At 45.2% G+C, this 16,375-nt stretch overlaps 1 protein-coding gene across 1 annotated transcript in view; it reads right to left on the bottom strand.

Annotated features, from left to right (window-relative positions):
* Positions 1 to 5,740: 5,740 nt before the first annotated feature.
* LOC117219299 (uncharacterized) overlaps positions 5,741 to 16,375 on the bottom strand; it is a 72,315-nt gene continuing 61,680 nt past the window's right edge. Inside the window, exon 6 of the mRNA XM_033468338.2 lies at positions 5,741 to 10,980. Within this exon, the coding sequence (XP_033324229.1) occupies positions 10,437 to 10,980 (544 nt within the window). The 3' untranslated portion in view covers positions 5,741 to 10,436. The remainder of the gene's footprint in view (positions 10,981 to 16,375) is intronic.

Below are 16,375 nucleotides of genomic sequence, written 5' to 3'. Positions count from 1 at the left end.
ACGTCGTTATATCACACAAATGAGACGAAGTTATCATTATTTCGGTCACTGTACTTTCCACGGTACTTCTGAAGATAAAAAATTATCGACAACAAAATTAACATCGATTTTAAATTGAGATTCATTTTCTTAATTATACTCACATATAATTCATATAATTGATATTGTAACTAAATTATATTTTATTGTCTAAGCATTTAAGTATAACAAGAAATAATTTAATTTAAAATATTCATTTTGGATGTTAAAGAATTTTGATTATCGATAGTCACCGATAGTCATATGTAGTCATCGATAGTCATATCGATAGTCGTCGATAGTCATGTCGATAGCCATATCGATAGTCATATCGATAGCCATATCGATAGTCATATCGATAGTCATATCGATAGTCGTCGACAGTCGTAGATAGTCGTCAATAGCCGTCGATAGTAGTCGAAAATCGTCGATAGTCGTCGATAATCATATCGATAGTCGTCGATAGTCATATAGATAGTGGTAGATAGTCATCGATAGTCGTCGATAGTAATCAATAGTCGTCGATAGTCGTCGACAGCCACCGATAATTTCTGCAAACAATCCATAGTTCGTCCCTATTTATTTTATTTCCTGTATTTCGTCTCTACCCCGCATTCCGAACAATCGCGAGAGTATTATTTCGTTGCAAGGAACCCTTGGTCCACGTGACCCGACAATGACGACGAAGAAAGATGAACGCCCGTAGGATACAGATGTCGAGCGAAACGGTTCGGTGGCCGATCGCATAGCTGAGGGAGGCGACGGCGGGGGCGACGGCGAGGGCGAAAAGGTTGAACGATGCGACCTCCCGCGCGGTGATCGCGCATCCGACTATTTTTCACGCGTTCGTCCGATATTAATGGCGCGTACGAGTCGTCGGCGATGGGGCGGCCGCGACGAGGACAAGCGCGAGTACGCGAGCTCGTTGGGAAGAAGAAGCGTCGGATCGGATCCGGACGGTCCCGCGCGTCGCTACTTACTGATATTTATTGCGGCCAGAAATGTGTACGGGCCGCCATAAATCTCCGCATTCACACGGAGTTCCTAATTTACATATTCTCCAGCGACTCCTTCTCCCTTTCTCTGTCTTTCCTCGGCCCCGCTCGCCCTCCCCCCCCCCCCTTCGTCCACCTCTTCCGGCTGTTCCCCGGGTGCTATTCGGCGACGCGACCCGCTCGTTCCCGTCTAGTAGCGTCGTCACGGAATTCTCTGTTGCTCGCGATGCCCCATCGGCTACCGTTCCCGCTCCAGATGGCCGAGCCCTCTCCGCTCGTTTGGGGATCGCTCTAGGAAGGGATCGGGCCTTGGACCGTATATGCACGTGTCTCTGGATGGAAGGAGAAACGCCGCTACTCACGATTTCAACAGATTTCGGTTAATTCGCTGATTGAACTCCGGCGTGTAGGATTCGCATACAGTGGCCCACAAAAATGTTCGCGCACCTCGTAAAACGCAATAGCTACTAGAGAGATACTAGACGATGACCAAAATGCTTTTTTTTAAATTTTGCTATCATTTGGAATGACGAAACAATAGAAATGTCTCGTTGTTTTAACTTTTTTATCCGAGCCTATAATGAAAATTTAAACAATGTCTGATCTCGGTAACTTATACGAATGTTGAGAATTTTAGCGAAATCGGTTGACGTTATTATGTGAGCTACAACAAATTAAAGATGAAAAAAATCGCAGTTCTATCATGATTTTCACCAAAAACTGAAAGAAATCTGCAGTTTTTTAAAATCTTTCAACGTCTGTAGCTCGACTCTGGCTGAACTGATTTCGTATTTTTTTAATTTTTGTTATTGGCTCAGATAAAGAAGTTAAGAAACGAGAGTAATAGCAAAATTTAAAAAAAAGCATTTTAGTCACCATCTAGTAGACTAGTTCCCCTATAACCTAAAAAGATTCAAATCATTTAGTTTGAAGAAAAAAGTGAAACAAAGGTACAAAAACAATCACTTCATTAAATAGCTTGTATTTTCCATACGATAAATTCAATTCCAACATTAGATGATTCGCTCCAAAAATCATTGATCTACCGATTGTCTTAATTATTCATCCAAGAACATGATTTCGTAGCAACGACTTATAAAAGAGCAAAAAATGGAAAGCGTTTTTTACGAAAAGCAATTTAAAATGTACGCGAATTTTCGCGTTTTCCGATCTCTTCCTAGACGATGTTTAGGCTCGTTTGGATGTTTAGGCTCGTTTGCCCTCGAATCGCGGCGCGCCGCGAGAATCGCCGTCGAAAACGGAAGATTCTGGGGCGGTTTCGACGGTCACGAGTGCCGGCCTCTGCCTGTAAACCGCTTCTTAATGGAGCATTAACCTTTGCCAGGCCCTCGGACCAGCTCTTTCGGTTGCAATTAAGGTATCGATCGTAACTCTGCGACGAGAACGCTCGATTCGGCCGTGGACTGACGGATTCGAGACACCGCGGACGATCGAATGGAATTCGAGCAGCATTCGAAGTATCCGCAACAATTACGGCCGACGGACATCTGTCGCCGGATTTCATTAAAATCGTTTCCGCGATGTCCTCCGCTTCTCGGCTCGTCTGGCCCGAACACAACCACCCCGTCACTCATTCATTATTCATCCGAGCGATCGGTGGCTGCGGCGACACGCCGCGCGGTGCTCCGACATTAAGATTTATCAGCTTGAAATCAATAAATGGAACTTCTACGAATGCATGCGCAGGATTATAACAGTTTGACCGCAACGCCAACACTGTTCTCATTAGTTAACACTAAACCTACCGAGAAGCTAAATTGGCTGACGCGCACCGCGTTGTAAAAGTGAGAAGACACAATTTATTTAGATTTTGTACGCTTTTAATGATATATATGCTTCGATAATGTAATGCGATTCAATCATTTCCAATGGAAGCGTGTTTATAACGTTTCTGATCATCCAAAAACAGGAAGCGTTAAGTTAATAAAATCATTTCCAAAGAAGTGAAGGCAAATAAATGGGATTACGTTGGAAATTCTGTGGAGTGTACAGAATATTCTAGCTTCGCTTAAAAGATAAATGGTACGCGATGTTGCAAATATTTTCAAATATCCTGGAAAGTGGCGAATCAGTCAATTAAGGATGGCTGAACGAGCTCGGAAGTTTCATAAAAATTCGGGTGCATTATGGTACATAATAATATTCAAGTATGCAAATTTAAATTGAAAAGTCAAGTTGTGCGATCGACTACTTTTTCTACATTTTTTTTCAGCGTTTTCAAATATCCTGGAAAGTGATAAATTCGTAGACGAAACATTTTCAACCGAGGACGACAGAACAACGACAAATGACGAAAGAACAAGTGTTCTTTTTCTTCTAAGAAATTACTAGAATCGACAAAGTTTTAATCGTTAGAACCGTGAAGACTATTAATAGTCTTTTCGGCAACCGAATTGTGTCCGAAGCTCGATAACTTTCTTTCGAATAATAATTTCCAAAGGCCTTGTAACGTTATATTAATCTAAATAATTTGATAGACTTTGTGGATGAGATTATCGTTTTCGAACAATTTCTTAAGAAATTTTTAACTGCTGATCGTCGATTTTTACACTAAACCTAGCGAGCCCTGAAAGTAGCTAAGAAATGAATAGCTTTGCAACGATGAGAGGATTACATTTATTCAGACTCCTCGCCATTTTTATTACAACGTATGCTTGTACGAAGAAATTTATTCAATCGCTTTCTATGGAAGAATCTTGTCAATTTCAGCAACATTAGAAGAAAAAATCTGAAATCGGTCATTTTGACCGGCTCGGTAGGTTTAGTGTTAAAAGAAGAGTTATTAGAAAGCTGTCGATTGATAAAGTGCTAATTTATATACCGATTCCTTGATTCTCTGTCAGTCTACATATGAACGTTTTTGTTTTGTTACAGTAGAAAGGGGTGTTTTTTTATCTGTATATCTAAATAAATTAAATTAAATCAAATGAAATTAAATTAAAGTAAATTAAATTAAAATAAAGTGAAATGAATTAAATTAAATCAAATTAAATTAAATTAAAGTAAGTTAAATTAAATTAAAGTAAATTAAAATAAGTTAAAGTAAATTAAGGTAAATTAAAGTAAATTAAAGTAAACTAAAATGAATGAAATGAAATGAAATGAGATGAAATGAAATGAAATGAAATGAGATGAAATGAAATGAAATCAAATGAAATGAAATGAAATCAAATGAAATTATTGATCCTAGAACAGCGTTCGGAGCCATCGTGTACCGAGATGAGCCAAATTCAAAGTGGCAAGAGGTCGGAACGAGGTCGATCGCGGCGCGACGAGAATTTCGCGGGTACGAGGTCGCCGGTGGCCGCGAAAACGCGTCGAAACGCGATCGGCTGGAAGGCCGCGAAGACGGAGAGAAGAGAGGCGCGTCAGCTCTCGGCCGAGTGCGTCGCGCCGCGTCGCGCTGCTCGGTGTTGCGATAGTGGGGGTGGCTGCGGCGGTCGCGGTGGTGATGGCAGTGGCGGGTGGAGCGTCTTCCCCGAGAGCCTCGTAAAATGGAAATCAATTACATCTACGCTTAACCACTTAAACTGGTTTCGCCACGGTCCTAAAGCCCGTTTACTCGTTGCGTGGGGATGAGCAACGCGTATGGTCGGTACGCGAAGGGAATCCGGACGGACCGCGCGGCTCGACGAACGAGCACCGACGAGGCCGGACGAGGGTTCTTTCCCCTCGGTGGGACGAGGACGAAGCTGAGCGAGCGAGCCGACGATCGAAGGGAGCGAGAGAAACCGAGCGAGAAAGAGAGAAAAAGAGAAAGCACGACGAAGAGAGAGAGAGAGAGAGAGAGAGAGAGAGCAGCCGGTGAACACCGCTAGAGGCTTCATCTCCTCCCCTTCTTTTGCTCCTTCTTCCACCTCCTCCTTCTCCTCCTCCTCCTCCTACTGCTCGTTCGCCTTCTTCTCCTGCTGCTCGTCCCTCTCTTCGTGTTTTCGCTCCTCTGCTTCTCTACGTCGGTTTGCGGCTCGCCGCAGATCATTCGTATCAACATAATTACAAGCTCGGGAGCCGCCTCTCTGTTTCTCTCACCTCGCTCCACCCATCACGACGTAACACACGATCGCTTTCGCGCCCCGGTGAAACCTTCCTCCTTCTCTTCCGACCGCGCCGTTCTCCACGGCGCTCCCTCTCACTCTCGCTCTCTCTCTTTCTCTCTCTCTCTCTCTCTCTCTCCCCCTTCTTTCTTTCTCTCTCTTCGTTTCTCCTGCTCGCTGGCCTCTTCTTCTTTTGCTTCTTATCTTCCTGGTTGGACGCGGTGATTCCGACGCGGCCGGATACACGATACACTTCGTGTCCTCCAACGATCCCGAGATACCGACGAATTATCGTGTACTCGTTCGATTATAACCGAGACGAAAACTTACTTTCCCACGGGACGCTGCCCGCCGCGATCTCGATAACGCGTCTCTCGGCTTTCCCTTTTTTACGCGCGGTCTTCTCTCTCCTCCTCTCTCTTTTTCTTTCTCTATCTATCTATCTCTCGCGCGCTTTCTCTCTGTTCTTTTTGTTTTTGCGGATCATAATAGAGCAAGATGGAGGCGGTTTTTGCGACGCGTTCGATCGGCCATCGGATCGTAGAACCCGCAGCCCGCGGGAACCCGTGCTTCTGGGCTGATCGTGGGCCGAGGGCGAGGGGTCGCGAAGCGTCGGCCGTGGAACGAACCGGCCTCAAACTGGCTGCATCGAAAAATAATTGCTCGTTGACAGGCCGTGAAATGAATTTATTTAATTTCAGATAGGTATAACAGAATTACACGGCAGTTGAAGGTGCGATGAAGCCTGGCTGGCGTGACGAGCCACTCGATGAGATGCGGAGGCAAGTCCAGTCGCCTCGGGAAACACGAGGGAGCACACGGACCGCGTCCGTCTCGTCTCGACTCGACTCGACTCGACTCGCCTCGACCTGACTCGTCTCGTCTCGGGGCTCGACTCGACTCGACCTGACTCGGTTCTCCTCTTTGAAACCGGTGCCGGGGCGCATCGTCGCGGGCTTCGCGTTAACGTCGGGAGACTCCTTGGTCTCGGCTTCGTTGTGTGCTGCTGGGATCACGGAGAAGTCGGAGGGAATGTGCCGGTAATCGGAGCGGAGCAACGAGACGCGTTAATGAAAATTCATTTATTTTCATCCGTGCTACATCGAGAACACGGCGTTGACACTATACGCTACCATAAAAGATTTTATGTACAAATTCCAGCGTCTCGAGGGGAGGCGCGTTAATACTATCGTGGTATATGTTACAGCTAGACTCTCGCACGATCTCGCACACACGCTCCCTCTCTCTCTCTCTCTCTCTCGCTCTCTTTTTCTCACTTTCACACTCTAGCTCTTTCATTCTCTCACTCTCTTCGTATAATACAAATTGTGACCACGAGAGGCCGTTCGCGGTACAACGTCGATTCCATCTAATTCGCGCAAACACTTCGATTATGTACAAGAACCCTCGAGCCCGACAGAGGACAGAGGTGGCCCACCGCCCTCTGCTACGAGACTCGGGACAGAAACACGTCTACGGTTACATTACGCGGGACACAGAGAGCGAACAAGTACGGGCCATTTCCCTACAATAGGGGTGTGCGGGTTCCCGAACATCGGGTTTGCCTTTGATCGGGTCGGGTCGGGCCGGGCCACGAAACTTTTGGGTACCCAAAGTTTTAACACTTGCACGACCGCGTCGGAAATCTCGAAAATATCATACAATTAAAGCATTCCGTTCAAAAATTGCGAAACAAACTTATATGGCATGAATACCACTTACAGTAATGTCTCCCTAACTGACGCTCAGATTGTCCACAAAAATGGACAATCTGGGAAGAGGAGACACGATTATTCGAGCCTTGCGGTTCGTTTTTATAATTGTTGACAATTCGTAACTATAGAAACAAACCGCAAAGCTCGAATAATCGTATCTCTCCTCTTTCCAAATTGTCCATTTTTATGTTCAATCGGAGCGTCAATTAGAGAGAATTTACTATACTCACAAAATTGAGCGTACATCTTTTAAAACGCAATAACTTTTCTAAAACTGGACCAAGTGATTTGAAGTTTTTTAGATGGTAGAGAGATTTACTTGGGATGACAAAAAAAAATTATAAATTGTTAACTTTTTTATCTGAGCTTACAACAAAAATTTTAAAAATGCCTTTCATAGATTAGATAGAAATCGATTAACCCAGAGTCGAGCTATAATCTGAGCGTCAATTAGAGAGACATTACTGTATATTGCAATCTTAATAAAATTAAGCAGTCACTTTTAATTAGACGTAGAATATTTCCCCGATCGGTTCATCGATCGACTGAATTTAAAACGGGGTGATCTCCCCATTCAGTAGGCTAAGTGTTAATATGGAATTAGGGAGGCATATTTAAACATTTCATTAGCCGTTCCTTATTGCGTATCATCTGGCTCGAGAATTGTTTTATATGCAGTAAATTCTCTCTAATTGTTCCTCGGCTTGTAAACAAAAATGGACAATTCGTGAAGAAGAGACAAGATTTCAAAGTTTTTAAAGTTGCCGATTGTCAACGACTATAAAAACGAGCCACGAGGCTCGAACAATCGTGTTTCTTCTTCCAAAATTGTCTAGTTTTGTTTACAAGCTGAGGAACAATTCGGGAGAATTCACTGTACGTTTTCTACAGGGTGTTCCAAAATTATGTTACTTCCGGGAAATGAGAGGTTTCTGGGGTCATTTGAAGCAACATTTTCCTTAACGCAAATGCAATGCGCGAGGTACGAGTTTATTTTACGAGTCACCGCCCTGCGCCAGCCGAGCTCGCTTCTCATTGGTCACTGTTTTTCGTCGATAACTCGTAAACGAAGCCGCGGATTGCATTTGCGCTAAGGAAAAGGTTACTTCGAATGGCCTCAGGAACCCCTCATTACCCGATTTTGGGTAAATTTTTCGCCACCCTGTATATGTACTTAGGTTTCCAGGAAATGTCTGGATTTACAAACTCCCCAATTCGCTTCCGGGACTTTCGATCTCAAATACTCGATCTTTCCGGGTACAGAAAAATTTCGGATCCCGACCCGAGCCCGAAGAAAATACCAGACCCGACTTTAACCCGAAATCTCGGGTGCCCGTCCACCCCTAGCCTACGACTAAACTTACGAGTAAAGTTCGACGGAGAGCGTCGAGCGCGCGGCCCCGAGTCGAACCGCGACGAGATGCTCGCCGAGGAATTAAATTAGGTGGCCGAGGTCGGAGGTCGGCCCGAGGATTCGGTGCCTGGGCTTCTCTCCGAATCGACGCTCTCGCGGAATTCTTTGGCTGGGCCGCGTCCTCCCGCGACACAGTATACAGGCTAAAAACCCGGTCATCGTGTCCGAAATGGTCTCAGCGGTGTTACAAGGTTAATTAATAACAAGGTTATTACAACCCGTGGCAGAAAGCGTTCGTACACCTTTCGAAACGCAACAACAACCTTTTTTTTAAAGCTCGACTTAATTTAAATTAAATGACTCGAATGTTGTGCTCAAATGTTTCTAGTTCGCCGTGCAACGATTCAAATACTATTTTTAACCCTTTGCAATCGAGTGTCGATTGCGAGGCGCCATTAAAAACTGTTACGTCGCGTTTCAAAATAATCTTATCGATCAAATTTGTTTATATTGGAAGAGATGTTGAAAGCGTAACTGTTGCGCGAGTCACGAAATTCAATTTCGTGTGTTCGAAATGCACTATATCGTATAAAATGGAAATACCGTGGACCAGAAGAACTATTTGAAATTTTGCGTTAATTTCGCTTCGGGTGCAAAGGGTTAATTGTGCTATCACTTGGATCGGCGAACAATATAAAGGACGAGAGTTTTCGAACTATCTTGTCTGTACCTGGAACGAAGATTCAAACGATGGATTTTGCAGATTTCCGGTATCTTATATTTAGACTGCGGATTTTATGCATTTACGGCAAGAATAGGCGGATGAGGCTGAAAACAGTGAAAAGAGTAAAAGGAATTAAGATAGTTGGTGTACCAATTTCAACTTATTGAATTGATTAACAAAAAAAAAAGGAAAGAAAGTTGTACTTGGCTCATTCATCTTGCAGTCGATGCAAATCGTTTTTATTTTACACGAAGATCCGCAGTCTGCTTATACGCATACTGGAAATTTCATTGAAATCGCTCGACGCATAGTCAAGCCACTGAAAATTGTAAAAATGATCTGTTTTTCACTCGAAATTCGTGAGAAAGTGCGATTCTTCGCGATCTTTGATTGTTCGTGATCCATAATAGGGTGAACCGATTTCTCGATGAAATTTTCAGTACTTTCAGTACTTTTTTCTAGACTCGATATAACTTTTGCATTTCCAACTAATATTTAAACAGAAGCTTGGCAATTCATCGTATTCGTACATTTCTGTACTAGAAATGATAGAAAACAGAAATACACGAATACGATTAGTCGTCAAATTTTCGTTCAGACGTCGGTAACACTGTAAAAGTTACTTCGAGTCTATAACAATCAGACTGCGGAGTTTTACGCAAAATGAAAATTGTTTGCATTGATCGCAAGACGACAAGAAACATTTATTTCTGTCCTCAATCGTGTGAACGAGTTGCAAATGCTACAACAACATTTTTAAATTCTCCAAATGTTTTTACCGTCTTGAGATTGATCTACTCGTTTCCGTCATAAGCACATGATATCCGCGGTCTAATTAGTTATGCGCGCCGTTCAATACCGGCGACCTATGCGCACGTGTTACAACATGTGCACGGTGCAACGCGGTGCAAAGGAAAGTACAGGCATCGCATCGAAGATGCCTATTAAACAGAACATAATAAAATAACGAAATAATAAAATAATGAAACAGCAAGGTAATTATAATTTAATGTCGGAACGATTGCTATATGAAAAGCGTACGCCTCCATGGAAAGCTGTTTGATATTTCAAAAGTTGTACACCTTCGTGTGTTCGACATTCCAAAAGTTTCACACCGAGTTTCGCGGAACGATGCAACACGGTCGAAAACCTCAACGCTGGAACTACCAACAAGCCCTAAACATGCTTAACGCATGTTGTTTTATGACAATGACAAGATTGGATTCATTTAAACTTCCTACGCTTTTTCATTATAACATATATTATAACATAACGAAGTTCCTATAAAACTTTCCGACGAAAACGTTCTTCACGGTATCGGGAATTCGAACGGAAAAACAATCGTAACAATAACCAGTCGCCTCGACCGGTTTGGTAGTTCCAGTGTTAAAATACGACGCGCGCCAGTTCTCGCGAAACCAGCCCCGGAGCTTACGGTGTAAATCGAGAAATTGTAAAGGTCGAGTTTCGGCCAGAGTACACCGGTTGCCAGACTACTGTGCGCGGGGATGAGACAGGCGACAGACGACGGGACGAGGTACGGCCGCGTTATCAACGGCGGATCGAGAGGGTGCGCTAATTGGGGGTGGTCGGACGAGTCCTCAACGGCGGAGGCGTGCTCGCCGGTGGCGGATACGGCGTGTACCTGAGGGTGGGAGCCGCGGCGGTCGGCGGCGAGGACCTTCGCGAGATCATCGCGACGGGCGGCGGCTGCCAGGGCCAGGGAAGGGCCGCCGGGTAGGGAAAGGGCGCGGTGGCCGCGACGGCGGGGTACGGCGAGGAGGCGCCGGTCGCCGGCCTGGTCCCCGGGTGCGTCTGTCCCACGGTCCCGTACAGCAGAGCCGTCGAAGGCGTCATCCACGGCGGCAGAGCGTGCGCCGGGCTCTCGTGCTGGGACTGCTGTTGCTGGTGCTGCTGCGACGCCGACTGCTGGTGGTGGTGCTGCTGGTGATGCGGATGATGCTGTTGCTGCTGTTGCGCGCCCAGGGCTGCGGCCGCTGCGGCCGCCGCAGCCGCGGCCGCCGCCGCCGCCGGGGACGACATCGCGAGGTGCTCGTACAGCCGCACCGGGGCCACGCCGCACCTCACCAGCTGCTGCTCCATCAGCTCCATAGGGTCCCTGAAACAATCAGGCGGAATCGAGACGATCAGCTGGAATCCCGAGGAAGGACATTCGAATAGAAATTGTTGAAACCCGTGGTAATCGATCGGCTACGGTAAATTCTCCCTAATTTCTCTCCGGCTTGCAAACGGAAATGGACGATGTGGGAAGAGGAGATACGATTATTCGAGGCTTGCACCTCGTTTTTATAATTGTCGACGATCGGCAACTATAAAAATGAGCGACCTGGCTCGGATGATCGTATTTGCTCTTCCCAAATAGTCCATTTTTGTTTATAAACTGAACGAAAATTAGGGAGAATTTATCGTACATCTGTTAGCGTTTAAGGGGCTATTACAGTGCGAACGTTTGAAAAGATCGATCTTTTTCTTTTTAGCATATTCTTAAACCTTTGCACTCGAGTGGCGACTCTGAGGCGCAATCAAGGATTGTTATGTATGCATTCAAAAGAATTTTAACATCATCCAATTTGCTTATATTTAAAAAATATTACGAAGTGTAGCTGTTGCTTGAGTCACAAAATTTGATGCCGTGAATATCTTAGATTTCGAGTTGAAGTTGCATCGAGCGCAAAGTGTTAAGCGATACAGTTTCAAAAATACATCTCTGTGACCTTCGAACTCCTAAAATCCTAAGTTTGACGCTACATCTTCGCTGAGAAACGTTCTCGAGGTTAAACGGCGGTCAAAGGAGAACGACGGAGAAAAGACGCGGCGAAACGTCTCGGGAGAAGTACGGTCCTGCCGGATGACCCGGCGCGAGCCCTCTATCGAGAGCTTAATTACGGTTAATTAGGAAGGATTATGCGTTCGAGAGGACGGCCAGCCGGCCGCTATTGGCAGGAGCGATGCTAACGAGCGAATTATTGGCCGGTCGTGGATGAAAACGGCGCGGAGAGGCGCGGCGTTCGCGTGATACCCGCGTTAATTAATGGCCGGCGGTATCACCGCGATGCGGCGCGGACACGTTGCACCGTCATTTCCTACTTTCATGATTACGCGCGGGAGTGGTGCGTAAACACCGTGCGATTATCGCCGCAGCCATCTCAATTATTAAGACCTCATTGTCGAACGGACGAGGAGGAGGAAGAGTCGGTGACGGGACGAGGACGATCTCCCAGTCACGGAGAATGGGCCCGCATTTGCGTTTGTTTCTACTCGCGGGTCCCTGCGTGCATACGTGCGTGCGTGCGTGCGTGCGTGCGCGAGGACGCGCGGATGTTCGAGGCTCCTCGAAATAGGAGCTCCTCGGTTTCGCTCTCTGTCGCGGCGCGGCGGGCCTGCGGGGCCCGGCCCGGCCCGATCCCACCCGCGTCGCTCCTCGAGAAAGCGATCTGGATGCGAGGACTCGGACGCAGTTCGGTAGTCCCCGAGCAGCCGAGTCAAGTGGTCGAAAGAAAACCTGACACCGCGGCGGCGCTCGCCGGATAATTTCACCACGGACCGGCCAACGATGATACCGCCTATCGATCATCCGGTTCCTCGAAAGCTCCCTCGGGAGATTACCAGAGATTCTCTTTCGCTTTGTTCGCCGATCAACGAGCTCCTTCGGTTCCGCGCGAATTCGAGACTATGTAGCCTGTTGCCGGCCAAACGCTTCGATCACCGATCACCCTGCGTCACAGGCTACCATGGAGATCGACGACACGAATTTCTTGGACACGGTTTTCACGTTCTACGACACGCCGTACACTTCAGGGGTCACCGACGGTTGATTCAGTCGGCGCGGTCTTTTGCCGAAAACGATTTTGACCGACGACGATTTTGGTCGACGATGATTTTGACCGATGACGATTTTGACCGACGATTTTAGTCGACGATGATTTTAACCGATGATGATTTCGATCGACGAGGATTTTGAGCGACGACGATTATGTTCGACGACGATTTTGACCGCACTTCGTCGTATGAAATGATAATACTGTAAGTCAGGAAAATTATTTCAGATTTATAGTTGAAACAGCTTCGTGTGCAAAGGGTTGATAGATGAATCGTCCATAGAAAATACGCCACAAGTGAAAATGCAACTCCACGAAACATTGGAAACGAGACCTTTCCGCCAATTCACTGTAAGTCACAGTCTGTAACGAGCTCGCAATCTCGCACGAACTCGTAACACAGGAACGGCACCGTGGTCGTTGATCCCGACGAGATCAAAGGTCAAAGGGTGGGAGTCCTTCCGCGATGAAAAAGTCCCTCGGTCGCTCGAGGGATGAAAAACAAAGCGATCGAAAGTAACGTTGAAAGCGAGCGCCGTTTCTATGTGCGCTAACAAACCTAGACGAGGTCGGGGGGAGGGAAGAGCGTAACGCGACACCGAGGGCCCGGAGAACTCGAAGGAGACTCGTCTGGAACAGTTCTTCCCTGTGCGGACCCAGAAAGGGACCGACCGAATATCAATTACGCGGCTTCTGTTCGTAGCGTTCGAGTCTCTTTTGGGGTAACTCCGGCAGGGCAGAAGGGAAGGCGGGAGAAAGGGAGAAAGGAAGGAAGGAAGGAAGGAAGAAAGGAAGGGAGGAAGGAAGGATGGAAAGAAGGAAGGGAAGAAGGAAGGAAGGAAGGAAGGAAGGGAAGAAGGAAGATCCCGGCAGAGCGGAGGGTTCCTCAGAAACGAGCCCTGACTGAAAGAGTCGAGGGATTAGGGAAGGGGAGAGAGGGCCCCGGGCTAATCGCCCCGTTCGTTCCCTCGAACGTGCCGGACCACACACCGTCGCGCCGCGTCCACAGCCATTTCTCTTCTCGTTCTTCTAAAATATCGCTGTCAAACCCCCAAACTCTATTAGTCGACGCGCACAGGCGTCGATTACGATGCGGCGCGACGCGCGGCACAGTGTTCGAAAACAGCGATTTAGACGCGAAAAGCCCCCGTGCTCGTGATCATCTTCGATCCTTCATCATTTCGTGTTATTAGGTCTCAGAAACCTCCAGGGCATCCGTTCGGACTGCTCCAGCAGAGACTCCCTTATCCGAACATTTATTTTTACAATATTCTGCTAGCCGAACGTTCTATTGTCTAATCATTGTATCATTTGGTTACGTTACCAGCTAGTAGAGGACTCGAATGAAACTTTTGGATAATAGAATGTTTCTCCGATCATTGTATCATGTATTTAGATGCATCGTCGGCTAGCGGAGAACTCGAACGAAACTTTTAGATAACAGAAAAATAAACGTTCATATAAGAGAAGCTCTACTGTAGTTGAATGGGTTAGAATCATGTGGCGTGAGTCACATTTTCTTCATTGTTGTTGTTCAGTACCATGTGCATTGTTCATTACCTCGTGTATTATTTACTACAGTATGCATCGTTTACTGTTTATTTAACTGTTATACCGTTTAAAATACCGTTTATTTTATTCGTTTATTTATTTTTGATTTATTTACCGATAAACGGGCATAGACCCTTGTAGTATAATAAATGGAAATTATAACAAAGAACTATAGTACAGACAGAAAGACACAATAGAGACAGAATAAAAGTATAAATTATGAGTTAGAAAATAGAACAAATGGTGAACGCTTAAAAGTTTTAGATTTCTCGTCGAAATCTTAGAACCTTGCTGATTCTCTGTCACTATTAATGTTATATGTTTTTGTCGTTTACTGTGAACATGATAAAATTTACCCGTACATATAAACGAATTAAATTAAATTAAATTAAATTAAACTAGATTAAAATTATTACGTCCAATAAGTGTTAACATAGTTGAAATATTTGTTCGCATTGGTTTATTCATTTTTACGGTAAAATATCGTTTCCCCCGTCTAAGTCGCCGTTTTCGAACACTGTTCGGCGCCGCGGCGGACTTTGGAAGCCGAGCACGTCGGGCGAAGAAGCTCTTCGAGATCGAAACGGGAAGAAACGATGCGAATTTCACTTCTGTACGCGAAACGGAAATGACGCAGCACACCGGCTCCACAACTCGATCTCTGCACACACTAACCGTTGGCTGCGCGAGTCACGACGCGCCTCTCTTGCCGCAGCCTGCCGACCTTGAATTATATCCTTAATGTTTTAATAAAGCTTCCTTATGTACAGACAATAAAAGGCCTAATTACAGTGCCCGCGGCTGCCGGCTATTACTATTCGCGGCGCGTCGGGCAATTCCGTAATCGTTGCAACAACCGATAAATATTTCTCGTCGATCCGACGAGTCCCGGAGCCGAAGCGGTTTCCTCGTAACACCGCGGTTACGCTCGATAAGTTGTAATTACGGGCCAAGGTGCGCGTCCGAGGGTCCGTCGCGACGTCTCCTCGGGGCCTCGTAGTTCTCGCCGTTAGCCTTTTAGGCTGTTTCTCGAGGCTTCGCGAAACGCGACCGGAACGCGAGCGACGCATGGCGGCGCATTTCTCCAAAAAATTTAGCTGAAATGCGATTTTCGATGTACGGTCGACGTAAAAGGTATTCGTACTCCTTTCAAAACGGAATAACCTTTTTTCAATTGCGCTAAGCAAATGTAAACTTTTCGGGGGTGGCTAACAAAATTCCTTTCAAAAATTGTAATTAAAAAGTGACGTTTCTACCACCTGTTTTTGTCCGAGCCTGCAACGAAAACTTAAAAAATGCTTTTGTAGATGCATTTTGTGTTATACATCGAAACAAAATTTTCAACTTTTCGACCGCGAAGAAATTAATCGAATATATACATATATATATAATTGATCATATACTTTATTACGATTTTGGACACCGTGTATTAGTACCATGTGGCCAATGAAACATTTTCTTAAAAACCGGAAAAATTAACGATTTTACCGTAATTAATTGCAAGAGTGTTTTGTAATCAAGATCGTCATATTAAATTTTATATCCCAATTATCTAATTATTGCCGAATATCGGAAAATTAGAGACGTTCACAATAATTAAGTTCCAAAGCAGTACTGATGTCGATAGCGTCTGATTTTTCTTGTTGAATTTTGCACGTTAGATAATCCGCATAATTAGATAATATACATGTCAAATTTATAATAATAGAAATATATGTATAAGAAATGTATAAAAAGAAAGAGAATTTATACAGCCGTCGCACGGGTACGAAATGAAAAGAGGGAATCGAAATCAATCGATATATGTATGTGCGTGTATAATAATATACGATTAAAAATGTATTAAAATATATTGAAACGTATTGAAATGTATTAAAATATATTAAAATATATTGAAATGTATTAAAATATATTAAAATCTAAAAATATATTAAAATATAAAAATCTAAAAATATATTAAAATCTAAAAATCTGAAAGTATATTAAAAACACACGATTGTCGATAATTCGTAGAAATGGTACAAAGTTGTGAATCGTGGCCACCTTTTTGGGAAAATGTACCATCGTGCGACGCTCGGCGAGGGTCGACCGTGCGAGGACAAAAGCTCGCTCGCGTGTGCGGCT

The sequence above is a fragment of the Megalopta genalis genome, chromosome 2, assembly GCF_051020955.1.
Source record: "Megalopta genalis isolate 19385.01 chromosome 2, iyMegGena1_principal, whole genome shotgun sequence".
In the NCBI taxonomy this organism is placed as follows: Eukaryota; Metazoa; Arthropoda; class Insecta; order Hymenoptera; family Halictidae; genus Megalopta; species Megalopta genalis.
This window is presented reverse-complemented; position numbering and strand designations above follow the sequence as displayed.